Source organism: Henckelia pumila, chromosome 2 (assembly GCF_033568475.1).
Source record: "Henckelia pumila isolate YLH828 chromosome 2, ASM3356847v2, whole genome shotgun sequence".
NCBI lineage: Eukaryota > Viridiplantae > Streptophyta > Magnoliopsida > Lamiales > Gesneriaceae > Henckelia > Henckelia pumila.
Window position 1 is genome coordinate 168720504 of NC_133121.1, and position 13885 is coordinate 168734388.

Consider the following 13885-nt stretch of genomic DNA (forward strand, 5'->3'; position numbering starts at 1 on the left):
CGGCGGAGCGGTGCCCAAGTTCTGGGGCAGTCGTCATCAGCAGGCTGACGACGGACGCAGGTATAGCTCTGGCTCCTTATAGTAAATAGGGATTATTCTATAGCGTAGTTAAGACTTTTAGAATAAGATTATAATGCATGAGTACTTTGCATTGTAGTGCGGATTATAGGCTTGGACATAGTGTTGGTCTAGCTTGCCTAGTTTATGAGGTACGGAAGTATTATTCGAGATATCCAGATTGAGTATGCATGTATTATGTGTTTGCATGGATTATGTGATTGCATGTTTTATATGTCTTTATATACAACATGTCATGATTGTATGTTGCATACATGAGCATATTGAGCCTTTATCTTAGAGGTATCCTGTAGTAGGGCGCTCACCCTACGCGTTTGTGTGGATGGTTGGATACGTAAGTCTTATGTTAGGTCACCTTTATGGTTGGACACTTATACTAGTATCAGGTCACCATTATCCACTGGGTATATGAGCCACCTCTTGATGCGACGATGCAGCATGCTATATACCCTGGACCCAGTCTATGAGCTATTTTCTTGACCTGAGAGTCTTGGTACCCTGTACACTTGCATACATGCACACATAACACAGTATACTCATACTCTCATACTGAGCTTATCATGCTCACGTCCCGTACTTTGTTGTATTTGGACACCCTATTCCATGGGTCAGGTCTGTGGTTGGACGATGCGGGTGGTTCCAGGAGAGCTTAGGCAATGGAGGACCAGTAGGGTTATTACAGATACAACCAAATTGAAAACAATATTTTATTGTTGTTTAAGTTTTCCGCTGTTTAAATTCTGATTTATTTAATTAAGTTAAATGCATGCTTAAGAATCTGATTAATAGGTGATCACGGTGCGGGTCACTACAGATACAAACAAATTGAAACAACTAGTAAGTAAACATTATACAACTATATCGAATCCTGCTGTATAAATAACTCTTCAAGGCTCCTGCTCCCTAGCCCTGCCTCGAACTACCAGCTCCGTCCATCCTACAACTTGCCCCGTGGAATAGGGTGTCCAAGATAACAACTAAAACGTGAGCGCTAACGCCCAGTACATAAATATGAGTAAACATATGTATATGATGCATGCAACCCTGATGGCTGGTAAAGGATCATCTGATAAGTCATGCTCAATACAGGCGCCACATGAGTGTTGTAACCTCACGAATCAACCTCTGGGTACAACCACACTCGTCTAGTATACTAGAGTAGTCAGACATGCATGTCCCCGCCGTCGCAGTACTCTTAGTGATAGACTAACAAGTATAGAGCTGAGCGGCTCTATAATCAGGTATAACAAGGTATAGGCTCAACGTGTATATGCACATGACATATGAATATAGAAAGCGGTAAATCATATATCATGTCATATAATAATTCCAAATAAATGCAACACATAAACATATATACTCGCTGGCAATCTCAGTCAATGTGTACGTACCTTTAGGCTAGTTTAAGTTTAGTAGGATCCTAGGTTCCAAGCCTATATTCAAAAGTTCACTGTATCACTACACAAGTTCTATAAGCCTTAACTAAGCTAATAAGTACTCCCAAAACTTAAATAGATTTTCGGACCATACCTTCGTCCGTAGTAAGCCCTTTGGAGTCGCTAGTCCCGGATGACTATAACCACACCTTGGTTAATCTAGAACCTTACTATAAATCGATAGGGCCCTCAGTGTATCGCTTAATATATACTGGATACTCGGAACAATTGACTTTATTCTAATTCTTCAACCAAATGGCCTTATTTATAGGCAAATTCTGATGCAAATCGGAAGCTCCGTTGTGTAGAACGGAAGCTCCGTTCTCCGCATGCACGACACTTGTCAAAATCTAAAGCTTAGTCATAGGTGCACGTCATCGGAAGCTCCGATCGCCATCGGACGCTCCGATCTCTACCGAAAGCTCCGATTTCTTAATCATCCATTTAAACCTTGATTAGTCATGTAATTACTTAAATCAGGGCACGGGTTACTACATATTATTTTTGGATATGTTGTTCTTGAGCTAGCTTAGATCTTTTATTCGAAGTTGAATCAGAAAAAGAATGTCGTTCGGATTTGTTATGAATTTTGAAGTTTATTCAAAAATGGGGTTTAAGTTGTTGTTGGATTTTGAATTGTTTTGATGGATTATTGGTGTTAGAAGTTGAATTGGATCGATATATTGTTGTTTGTTGTTTTTTGGTTAGCCGTTTTATAGTCGTTATGCCGCCGGTTTGAGATTTCAGAATTTAGGAGTTTCATTGAGTTTTTGGGCTTGATTTGAATTAGATTGTTTGATATTGAGCTCTTTTGTATATCCGTACAGATTTGATTGAAGATTGTTGAGTTCAGAGTTCGTAGAATCCGAATCGTCGAAGAAGTTATCGAGAATCGATAAAATGTTTACCTTAATCGTTGAATTACGATTGAATGGATTTTGATTGGAAATCTTGTTGTTGTAGATTTTCCAGATTGGAAGCGAAATCAAATCGAAGAAAAGTTATAAGATGACATCAATCTCTAGGGGATTTAATACTCGAGACTGATAATTCTTGAGTTTCCCTAAAAATCACTTACTTGTTTATTTATGCGTTATTGATTTAGAACTGGAGTTGTTAAATGCAATTTTAGCTAATGCCTATGTGATTCATATTGCATCTATCATGATGTCAAGGTAGGTTATGCACTTTGATATCGAGTCGGATACGAACTATAGGAATTGGATATATCCATACCAAGATCGGTTACGAATCTTGATGCCGGGATCGGATACGAATCTCGATGACTGAATCAGTTACGAAACATGCATTGCATTTACTGTATAACTTGAGTTGATATATCTTGATTTGATATATGATCTTTATTGCATGTTTATGTCTCTTTTACTTGAAATATTATTCTCACCGGATTTATTCGGTTGTTGTATTATTTTGTATGTGTTCTTGGCAACAGGTGGGGCAGATTCGAGTCAGAGGCATCATGACTAGATCGAGTTGAGAATGATAGAAGTGGGGACTTGGTTTAGAAATTGTACTAGATTTTCGAACTTGTTTTGTATTATGTTGTAAAACCAAGAATCGATGCATGTTCTACCTAGCAAACAATCATTAATAATTTCACCTTTCATTATATTATGAGACATAATTCTTACTATATTGATAATATAATTGCATATTTAAAAAAACAAAGAAATCAATATATTTTAAAATATTAAGAATCATCTCGAGTACATGTTAGAAATAAATTAAACAAAGAAAGTTATTTTAAAAATCATGTAATAAAACATTAATGACAATGAATTTTTTTTTAAAAAAAAAAACACCTCTCACAAAAATTTAAAAGCTGAGTTATAATTCAAGAGAGTGAAAAAATAAAAGAAAGGCACGCACCTTTTATTTTGTAGTCTTTAAACAAGATGAAGAGAAGGGGAGGAAAGAGAAGAAAAAAATTAAAGACCAAATATTGCATGAAAAAATTGAGGTTGACATTCGATAGATTATGTTTCTCAGTTTTGTAAAATTAATTCAAATAAATAAAAATATATTACTATTTTGAGAGGAAAAATAAAATTATATAAATTTTTTTAGATGAAATACTAACAAAATTACAACACACATATATATACATATATTATAGAACTAAAAATAAAGTTTGGTGAGGGGGAACCCATCACATGCCTCCGCCCCTGGGTGAACCCACCCCGTATATATATGGTTTTTTTAAAATATTATAAAATTTAAAAAAAGTAATAAAAATATTGCATTTTGTCAGATCACTGCTTAATCCGGGACAGACAGATCACTGCTAAATCCGAAACAGTCTGTCCTGGATTCTTTTTTCTTTTCTTTTTTTAATCATGGCAATGTTTTTTTGTTTAAAAAAAAGAAAAAATCGGTTGGACTTTGTGCAGCCTGTAGCCGGTAAAAATAAAAAAGAAAAAAAAAAAAAGGAAGGAAGGAGTCTTGTCAAATAAAGCTGATCAGATTACTTTTACATAGTTACTTTAATAAATGATTCACCATATTTTAATTATTATTGATAATTATAATATATTATTTACTTCAAAATAATATTTTGATCATTACTAAATTTTATTTAACATTAAAAAATTAATATTCAAACTATTATTAATATTTCATTTTATTTTAGATATCACAATAAATACATATTTATATTATTATTAATTTAAATATTTAATCTTATTAACATAAATTCACAACTGTACCATTTAATTAAAGGCTTTATATTTAGTAAATTAACTAATTGGTTCAATTCAAAAAATAATTATAACAATCTCTCAAATAATTATATTAATTTTATCAATATTCTTAATGCACAAAATAAATAGTACAATTTTTATTAAGCGTCTAAAGATATTGCTATCTGGAAGAGGTCAAATAATGGCAGATTTTATGTTAAATCCGCCTGGGATCTGGTGCGTAATAGAAAGTTAGGGGTTGGGTGGTTTAAAGGTTGTTGGTCCAATCTTATTAAACCATCGATTTCTATATTTTGTTGTCGTTGGTTTTACAAACGTCTGCCTGTTGAGGACATTTTAATGTCTCGAGAAATTACTATAGCTTCGATGTGTTAGTGTTGTCAAGCTCAGGAATCGTTCGAACATTTGTTTTTTTCGAGTAATAATGCTCAGATTGTCTGGCAGTTTTTTGCTAGAATTTATGATGTTCATAATTACCGTTGCTTTTCTAATTGGAAGGTGGCGGATGATTGGCGTAAATTTGGTCATGCAAAGGAATCGACTCCTTTTTTGATTATTTGGTTCTTATGGAAGGCTAGGAATGATCACAAACATCGGGGTGTTCGCATACATCCGGCCAGAATTATCATGCAAATTAATGAGTATTTTATTTCTATTGGCCGTGCAGGGATTTTGATGCTGGTCACTGGCGAGGGCATGGAGACGTGGCTGGTTCGTTGGGGATTGATCATCGAGTTACTCGAACTTCTTTCATTCGAGTTGTTAGATGGGTGCCACCGAGAATAGGACATTTCAAACTCAATACAAATGGTTGCACGAAAGGTGGTGGTGAATCCGGGATTGGGGGTATTATCAGAGACCACTCTGGCAAGGTTATCCTAGCTTACCATGATTATATTGGTCACGGGACTAATACGAGGGCTGAATTGTGTGCCATTCTCAAGGGGCTGCAGATCTGCAAGCTTTTTAATTTGTTTCCATTATGGCTAGAAGTTGATTCTATGACAGCTTTAGCCATTATGGACACGGATATTTCTTCTTGGCAACTTAGTTCCATTCTGACGCAGATTCAGGGGATCCTTAATTCTTCAGTTGTCAGGAAGACTCATGTTTACAGAGAAGCTAATGCTGCTGCAGATAAATTAGCTAATCTGGGATTGACTAATGGTTTGGCCATCTTAGGGCCAAGTGACATTTATGGGCAGCTCAAAGGAATTTGCAGACTTGATTGCTCTGGCTTGCCATATCTTCGAATTTCCACTTAGTTTAATTTGATTTTCATCCTTGTATCTAGATTTTTGAGTTTGTTATTCTCTTGCTTTAACTCTTGTAATTTACTGAGAGGTTTTGGCCTAATTCCCCTTTTATGTATTTAATTTTCTTTTTTTTAATAAACGAGTAGAGGTCCGCCTAACCCCCGCCACAACAGGCGGCTTTTGGGTAAAAAAATTTTTTATTAATTATATTAATATTAATTTTTTATTGCTTAATAGCGCAAAAAATACGTAATTATGTTTCATAATTTTTTTTTGAAATAATTATGTTTCATAATTTTTTTTATACGAAAGTGGAGTATATATATATATATATATATATATAGCTATATAGAAATACTTGGGACAAATATTGAACTAAAATATTTTTTTCAGTCAAAAAAAGTTTTAATTGGCAAAAAAAATCAACAAAATTTAAATCCGAGACACTCTATCCCTATCCCTGATTCTATAAGTTTTGTAAAGTATTAAAAGTTGTTCTATTTTTATAAATTTTTTTCATTTTTATATTATTTTTTAAAAAAATATTTAAAGTAATATCATTTTATTAAATGATTATATTCACAAATTAAGTTAATTAATTATTCAATTACTAAAATACTTACATAAAACTATAAATTAATTGTGTACAATTTATCAATAATCTAAATAGCTATATATATATATATATACTCCACTTTCGTATAAAAAAAATTATGAAACATAATTATTTCAAAAAAAAATTATGAAACACAATTACGTATTTTTTATGCTATTAAGAAATAAAAAAATTAATATGAGATTTCATGGCAAATTAAGGATGTTGATGTCAGATGAGTTACAAGTTATCTTAAAAACAATTAGATGTTTAATGCATATATTATAAAATCTGATGTTTTATTGTATGCATTAAGCGTGTTAAATGTGATCAACGATGAGTTTGACCTCTTTATGTTTTGTTTTGTTTTTTGGGCTAAATTATTATTTTTACTTGTGTTTCTTGCTAATTTTTGCTTAGACTCCAGTTAGCAAATTTCGCTTTCCAGAATATTATCCAAAGTTTACACAAAACAAGTAAAGGTCAAAATAGCCAACTGTTCTAGGGAAACAGCCTAAAACAATACTTATTCTCATGATGAATCACCTCATCCTTGACACTAAATATAGTCTAATGACTAACTAGATCATCCTAGGAAAACACCTAGAACCAGCCAACTGGAAACTTGCAATTACCTAGCAAGCCACTGTAGTAGAACGCTGATCAACTAAGCACTGGCTTAACCTCAAGAAAATCTCCAAAGATCAAATACGAGAATCACTAATCACAGTTCAGTACAATTCTTATTACAATCCCATGTAATAGAAAAATCACTAGAATCCAATTACATCAAAAAATGTACAATCTTAAACTTAAACTGGTACAACTTCTAGAATCATTAACACCAATGATTCATTACTTACAACTGAAATACTTTTTACATCCAAACACAGTATTTATAATCCAAGTTAATCCAAAAATATCAGTATTATGTTCCAAAGAATCCTATTGCATGTTGCGATACCATAAATATATTGACAAACGCCACAAAGTTTATGAAACTTTGATAAGTTTGATTTGATAAAAACAAAGCAAAGCTTTAGCAAAATTCTAGAGAGAATTTTAAGAATTGATAAAAATCAATAAACTGAATAATTCTTAATTGTTGTTCTCAATGAATGAGAAATTTACAATATAAATAAGAAAATAAACTAAGAATCCTAATAGAATTATACTATAGATTTTCTAGTTGAATTGTAATTCCAAAATCCTAAAGATAATTGAAAAATATATCTAAAGATCTCACTAGAAAGTTTCCTAGTTGACTTATAAGACTCAAAATAACACAATATATCAATATATATCAAAATATATCAAAAACCACACACACACACAAACATGCCGAAGTGTGTGTGAGAGAACGTAGCGCGGGCGCGTCTGTAAGGCAGCGCGGGCGCGCGTCACCTTTGCACTTTGATTTGTCAAAATTCACCGATAGCGCGGGCGCGCGATTCCAATGGCGCGGGCGCGCTGTTCGTGCGCAAATCGTGGCGCGGGCGCGCTGCAACCTCGAATTTTCTTCCAAATTTTCTTTACTATCTTGATCTTTTTGGCTTCAACAATATTATAATAATTCCCAAAATTATTTCCATGCTCTCCCACTAAGTTTTCATGGATCCCAAATCCTTTAATTCTTGATGGCAAATTAAGAGATATTTTTTGAAATAATATGAATCTTCGAGTGCCTCCTAGATTCATATCACTAAGAGCATCACCAAAATGCTCTTTCTTACAATATGCATCGAACCAAATGTTTTACGTAACATTGTTGGGCGTAAAACCTCTTCGAACCATCTCATTATAGAACAATTCCACTGTATATAGTAACATCACCTGATTCCTTGAATCCCAACAATGTCGGGGGCACACCGCATATGAATATTGTTGAACACAGATTGTGCTTCTTTCATCTGTCGCTGAGTGCAAAATGGTCGAAGAAGTATGTTGAACTCATTCGTACCAAATCTTTTCCCACATAATATATTTGACTCCATATTCTCAAATGCATCTAGAGCTTCCTCATATGATTGGAATTTTGAGATCCTTGATAAAATGATGCTCATCGACTTGAGGGTGATCAACGAAGGGTGAGTCTGCTTGATCTCTTCAATTAGCTCCCAAGCTTTGCCGAAGTAGTGCATACGTGCAAGTATATGGAGGGTCTTCTCAAAAGCATCTGAACTTGGAACGAACAAGTCATTTTGAAAACAATATTTGAACAATTCATACGCCTTGAGACCATTTGAATACGCAGCAAACAAGCTACCAAGAATCTTTTCAATGAAAGGGGTGGGTTGACAAAACAGGGGGAGGGATTTCACACCGAAGAGTGGAAAGCAATGGCTGATCGGGATAAGGATGATCGTTAAAAATTATTATTATTTGGGTTGAAATATTTTTCTAACTCCTAACTTAACCAATATTTTGAGATAATTTTTAGGAAACATTATATTATTTTTTATTTTTAATAAAATATTTGCATAAAATTCAAATCATATATTAATAATATTTTAATTTAACGAAATGATATTAACACTATGTTTTATTTTATTAATAACACTTTACTTTCATTTTTTATAATAATAATAATAATAATTTGAGAATGATACTCATTGACTTATCTTAATTCCTAAAACAGTTATAATATCACAACAGAACTCATTTGCTTAAAAAACGTATTTAATATGTTTCTCATTGTTTTTAAAAAATTGAGACACAAATAAACATTATTCTTGATACTCCCCGCTTGTATTTAAGGGATAAACTAGTAATTTTGATAAATGAATAACATAATAATAATAATAATAATAATAATAATTATTATTATTATTATTATTATTATATAGATATATAAAAATAAAATTTGTCTTGCTAATTTATAAATATTATACCGTACTAGTATATATATTTTAAATTTATAATATAATTATAATATAATAAAAATTATATTGTGCTGTATACTTGAATCATGCATGCTGGCAAATAAATAACGTTTATTTGCACCTTATGAATGTATTATTTTGTATAAAACGCTTTTAATTTAATCGAACGTACTTTTACAACAGATCAAAGTCACTTCAGTACTCTGCATATAATATATCTAAACTAGTCAACGTTACCATGGACTTCAGTTATTATGAAATGAGATTCTTTGGTTCTTCAGCGGCATACAAGGCCTTGATCTCCTCGATGTCATCGAAGCTACCCAGAAATATCGGTGATCGCTCGTGTATGGTCTTAGGAATCAAATCAAGTGCCTGCAAGAAGGAAAAGAATCACTCGTTCAGAAGTACATGCTAGACTCGAGCTCAGATTTGAGTGAACTGAGCTTGACTTGAGCTACTTGAGATGTTTAAAATGAGCATAATCGCAAACTATTCAAACCCTCAAGTTCGTCATGCTATCGGGCTTCATCACATAGGCTCATTTGATTACTTATTATTTTGATATCATCAAAATTACACCTTTATTTTTCCGAGTTCAAGTAGTTAGATAGCCAATTGAGTCCACTCAAGCTGGAATCAACTGCTGCATTTTTATTTATTTTTTTAAAAAAATGCGAAAAAGCAGCAGCTTTGAACAACAAAATCCAATGAAAGTTCAGTGACTTACCCTCTGCTTGCCAGTAAATGCCTGTCCTCCTGCTTGTTCCATCAAGAATGACATTGGGAAAACTTCATACAGCACCCTATTACATACAAAATTAAATCAATGCATGCAATTTTCTTCGTAAAAGATGACCAATCAGAAAGGTGCTCGATTTTCAATACGAGTTCATATATATATACCGCAGTTTCCCATTCGGGCTTTTCTTGTCAGCCGGATACAAGAAGATGCCCCCATAAAGCAAAGTGCGATGGACATCAGCAACCATACTGAAAACCATGGTACAAACTTCAGCATAATGGAAAGATGAGCATATATTTTTATGTTATATTGTCTTGTATCAAGTAGTCATATCAATTTAATGATGACTAAAGCAAGATATTAAAACTTCAATCGCAATTACCTGCAGATAGTGTTAGTATTTTCAAACACATACAAGTTTTAATGAATGAAATAATGAGTTCCAGAACTTTGTGTTATTCCAAAAAAATTTCTCAATCGTCATTGTATTGTTCTCAAAACGGTGGATTACATTGGCAAGATTTCAGATGCATATGGCGAATTTTCAGACTCCCAAAAAAAATACAAATATACCTTTTTGCCTCACAAATTCATCCCACAGTGTTCTCTCTAAAACATGAAACCAATCATGTACTAAGAATCACCAAGAAAACCTATAACTTCAATACTTAGCTAAAATGTTTTTTATTAGAGAGTCTACTTACCTTCCGATGTATCTTAGAGACTTGGATGGCGAGCCATCTTCAGGGAACTTACATTTTTCTACATACCTGATATTAGCAAAAAGTGTAAAACACCATAACGCCTGGGTACTAAAACAATATTCCAGACTCCACGTACTTTAATGTTGGACCGTCCCAGTTCTTGGCATTTCCTTCATTGACTGAATATATTTTTCCTTTCTTTGGAATCTGTTCCAGCATGATCACATACATATAATTTCTGCTAATTGGTTTCCAAAGTGTGAAGTTGACTCGAGTTGTTTACCTTCAAAAGTATCATTGAACTGGTATGAGTAAAGATTCAAGATTTACCTGAATATTTGGATGAGTAAGTATGAACTCTCCAAGAGAAGGATCAAGTGTGAATCCATTGACTCCAGTTCCAGTGCTCAGCACGAGCTGAAAGATTAGGACACAAATAAGCAGAGAACTTTAACACTGATATTAATTTATAGAATTGTAACATGGGCCACATTATGTGAAAACAAGTAATATGTACCGTGCAAGAGCTTCCGTACATGCAGTACCCTGCAGCTAACATATTCTTCCCTGGCTGCAAAACATCTTCAATTGTTGGTTCACCTCCATCTTTCATCATGTAAATCCCAAATATCTAAACAACAAGAGAAGTATGGAATTCACCACCATAGCATAACATATACTTTTGATATATCTATTAAGAGGAGCTGCATAGCAAACAAGACATATTCATACAGTTCCTATAGAGACACCACAATCAATATTGGAGGATCCATCCAGTGGGTCAAAGACAACACAATATCTGCACATTCAACATAAAAACGCGAGAAACAATTTCATCAGAAAAGATCACTTGAGCTTAGAGAGAGTTAAAAGATTGAGATCATGACACACTTTCCACGTTTAGATGGCTCCACAAAAGTTGCCTCTTCATCTTCCTCAGAGACGAGGATACACTGCAAGAATGTAAGCGAGCTTCTCAGATTATTCCCTTCCTCTACCACTGGAGATAATTATTGAAGACTTACAGTTCGACCACTGCTGACTAAAGCCTTGATGAAAACTTCATTTGAAAGCACATCAAGTTTCTTTTGCTCTTCACCCTTGAAAGAATCGCACGGCTAAATGTGTTAATGTTGAATAAACATATAACATGGTTGTCACGCGTGGATACTAGAACAAATGTAGCCACAAAAGAAAGAGTTGTGGAACTTGCCTGTATATTGGTTTCTCCAGCAAGCCCTATAAGTTTGGCCAGACCTGCCTGAAAAGCATACAATTAGAGATTACTCAATACATTAACAAAACGTGTAGCTGTTTCTTTCGTCAAGTATAGGCTTTTCTCCACGGATCTTTATTTATACAAGGGAAGAACTCTATCAAAGTCCAGCTCACATATCCTTTTTGGACCATTAGCTTCATTTCTTGTTGATATCCCGTTTACTTTTTTTTCGCAAGTGGGAAAGGAGTATATCATTAAGTTTATACCAACCCACAGCTCTTCTGTCTTTAAAATGTAAGGGATACATCCAATCCTAGCTGACCTCCCAAGCTAATGCCTCAGCACGGGAGGTCTTTGTAAGCTCAAGAACCTAAGACAGCTTGGAGGATTCGAGTCCAGGCAAAACAAGGAAAACCCAAAATAATTTAGCGAATCCTAGTAGTAGCAGGAAGCCCAGGTTTTCCCTATAATATAGATAAATTTACTCCGCATATGCATTACCAGAGGAGGAGGGATCATAATCAGAGGTTGTGTGTATGTGAAACAATAATCATGAATGAGTAACGTTCTATTTAGCATAACCGGCCAAACTGTAACGGAGATGAAAAACAAAATCCTCATTTTCACATTCAGAAAAAAAAAAAAAAAAAACACATCAGAAGTTCCCCTTGTTCTTGATCCCTAATATTTCAAAAAATAAAATTCTTTTCAATCAGGACTAATAAATAAGCTGGTTACATAAATAATCGAAACCCAATAAAATAAAATAAACCTTGTTAACGCAAGAGCAAACGAACTTGCATCCAAGAACAATATGACTGAGCAAGATGGTAAAGTCCCCCCGAGACTCCGCATGCTTAGACTGCTCATTCAAGACGTATCTGGTAATGGTCATCAAGTCCGTCCGGTGAGCATCCGCCGCGTGATCCATATCTCCGCCGGATTCGAAATGGGTTCTCTCTCTGCTGTGTGTATATGAATATCACGTTATCTTGGTGGAAAGGGAACGAAGTTCGAGGCCTGTTGATGGGGACGAAATCACTAGGAAAGCTACATTCATAGCACGTGAATCTATATTTCGACTTCATTTATCCACAAAATCAGGTGTTGACACCATAGTTTTGTCGAGTTTTTTTTTTTTTTTTTTAACAGATGAGATGAAAAAATCTATGTGCATAAAAAAAATGAGTAGTTGGATCTGGCATATGAACTGTGGTCAAATGATAAAATTTCCACGATTTTATGTATTTTTATTTGTTGATGCTAAAAATTAGATGGTATGGATATATTGATGTGATTATTTGACCCTATTTGATTATATTTACGATAAAAACTAGAATTTTAGGATGAAAAGTACTATATTTTATGTTTCGTTGAATTTTTTTGCGTAAAGAGTAATATTTTTTTATCGATTGGGTCGGATAAGAGATTTATAAGACAAAATTAACTCGTGATATCGTGTTACAATAGTGTTTATTAATTATATATGCAAGTATCATTTGACACACGCGTTTGGGATCATAATATATAGTTAATTAATGTATTTGATTTGAAAATGTTTTTTTTTTCTTGAAATAATAGGGTTAATGAGGCCGATGAGGCCTTAGTCTAATGGCTAAGGCTGAGGTCTTGAGATAATTTTATCTCAGGTTCGATTTTCGCTGACTGCGGGTAGCTGTCCTCATTTATTTAGGTTGATTTAGTAAGTTTCTTTGCTCGAGATAAGCAAACTCTCGAGTCCTTGTACAAGTCCCGTCAATTGTGCGGGCAATTTTATTTTATAGTTGTCATTTGGATCTAAGATTGTACTTGTACTCTAAAAAAAAAAGTTAATAAGATCATATCTTTAGGCTGCGTTTACTTTAAATAATTGGATTGTATAAATAAACTATACCGTGATTATTAAAGTAATTAAATAGGATTTAGAATAATGATTGATAAATAATCATATGTTTACTTTAATTGCTTATGATTAGGAATGATATTAAAATTAAATTATGATTCCAAATTTATCTTTTTGATAATTATAGTTGAAAAATATTATTTTTACATTTTTACATTATATATATTTAATTTTTTTTAAAATAATTTATGATTAAAATATTTGATAATGTTCCTTAATTTTTTTTAAAATAATGATTTTAATTAAAAATAAATACATATATAATTTTTTTTAAAGTGCTTAATATTTTTTATTATATAATACATTATCGAAAATATAAGATCATACATTTTTAATTAATAATAATT

The 13885-nt window shown here is 33.2% G+C and overlaps 1 protein-coding gene across 1 annotated transcript; it reads right to left on the reverse strand.

Annotated features, from left to right (window-relative positions):
* Positions 1-9100: 9100 nt before the first annotated feature.
* On the reverse strand, positions 9101-12751 carry LOC140880458 (fructose-1,6-bisphosphatase, cytosolic-like). Its single transcript, XM_073284917.1, has 12 exons — positions 12408-12751; positions 11630-11677; positions 11442-11516; positions 11308-11369; positions 11149-11215; positions 10934-11047; positions 10747-10833; positions 10553-10623; positions 10417-10482; positions 9874-9960; positions 9698-9773; positions 9101-9342 (listed from the first exon to the last, which is right to left on the reverse strand). The coding sequence occupies exons 1-12, from the start codon at positions 12564-12566 to the stop codon at positions 9220-9222; spliced, it is 1035 nt and encodes a 344-aa protein (XP_073141018.1). The 5' UTR covers positions 12567-12751; the 3' UTR covers positions 9101-9219.
* Positions 12752-13885: the final 1134 nt, after the last annotated feature.

What these genes read in the sequence shown, in the direction of transcription:
- LOC140880458 (XM_073284917.1), bottom strand. Translation starts at nt 12,566, where the DNA reads ATGGATCACGCGGCGGATGCTCACCGGACGGACTTGATGACCATTACC. An exon ending in CTGGAGAAACCAATATACAG is followed by an intron (nt 11,517 to 11,629) that starts GCAAGTTCCACA and finishes GATTCTTTCAAG; the next exon opens with GGTGAAGAGCAAAAGAAACT. An exon ending in TAGTCAGCAGTGGTCGAACT is followed by an intron (nt 11,370 to 11,441) that starts GTAAGTCTTCAA and finishes ACATTCTTGCAG; the next exon opens with TGTATCCTCGTCTCTGAGGA.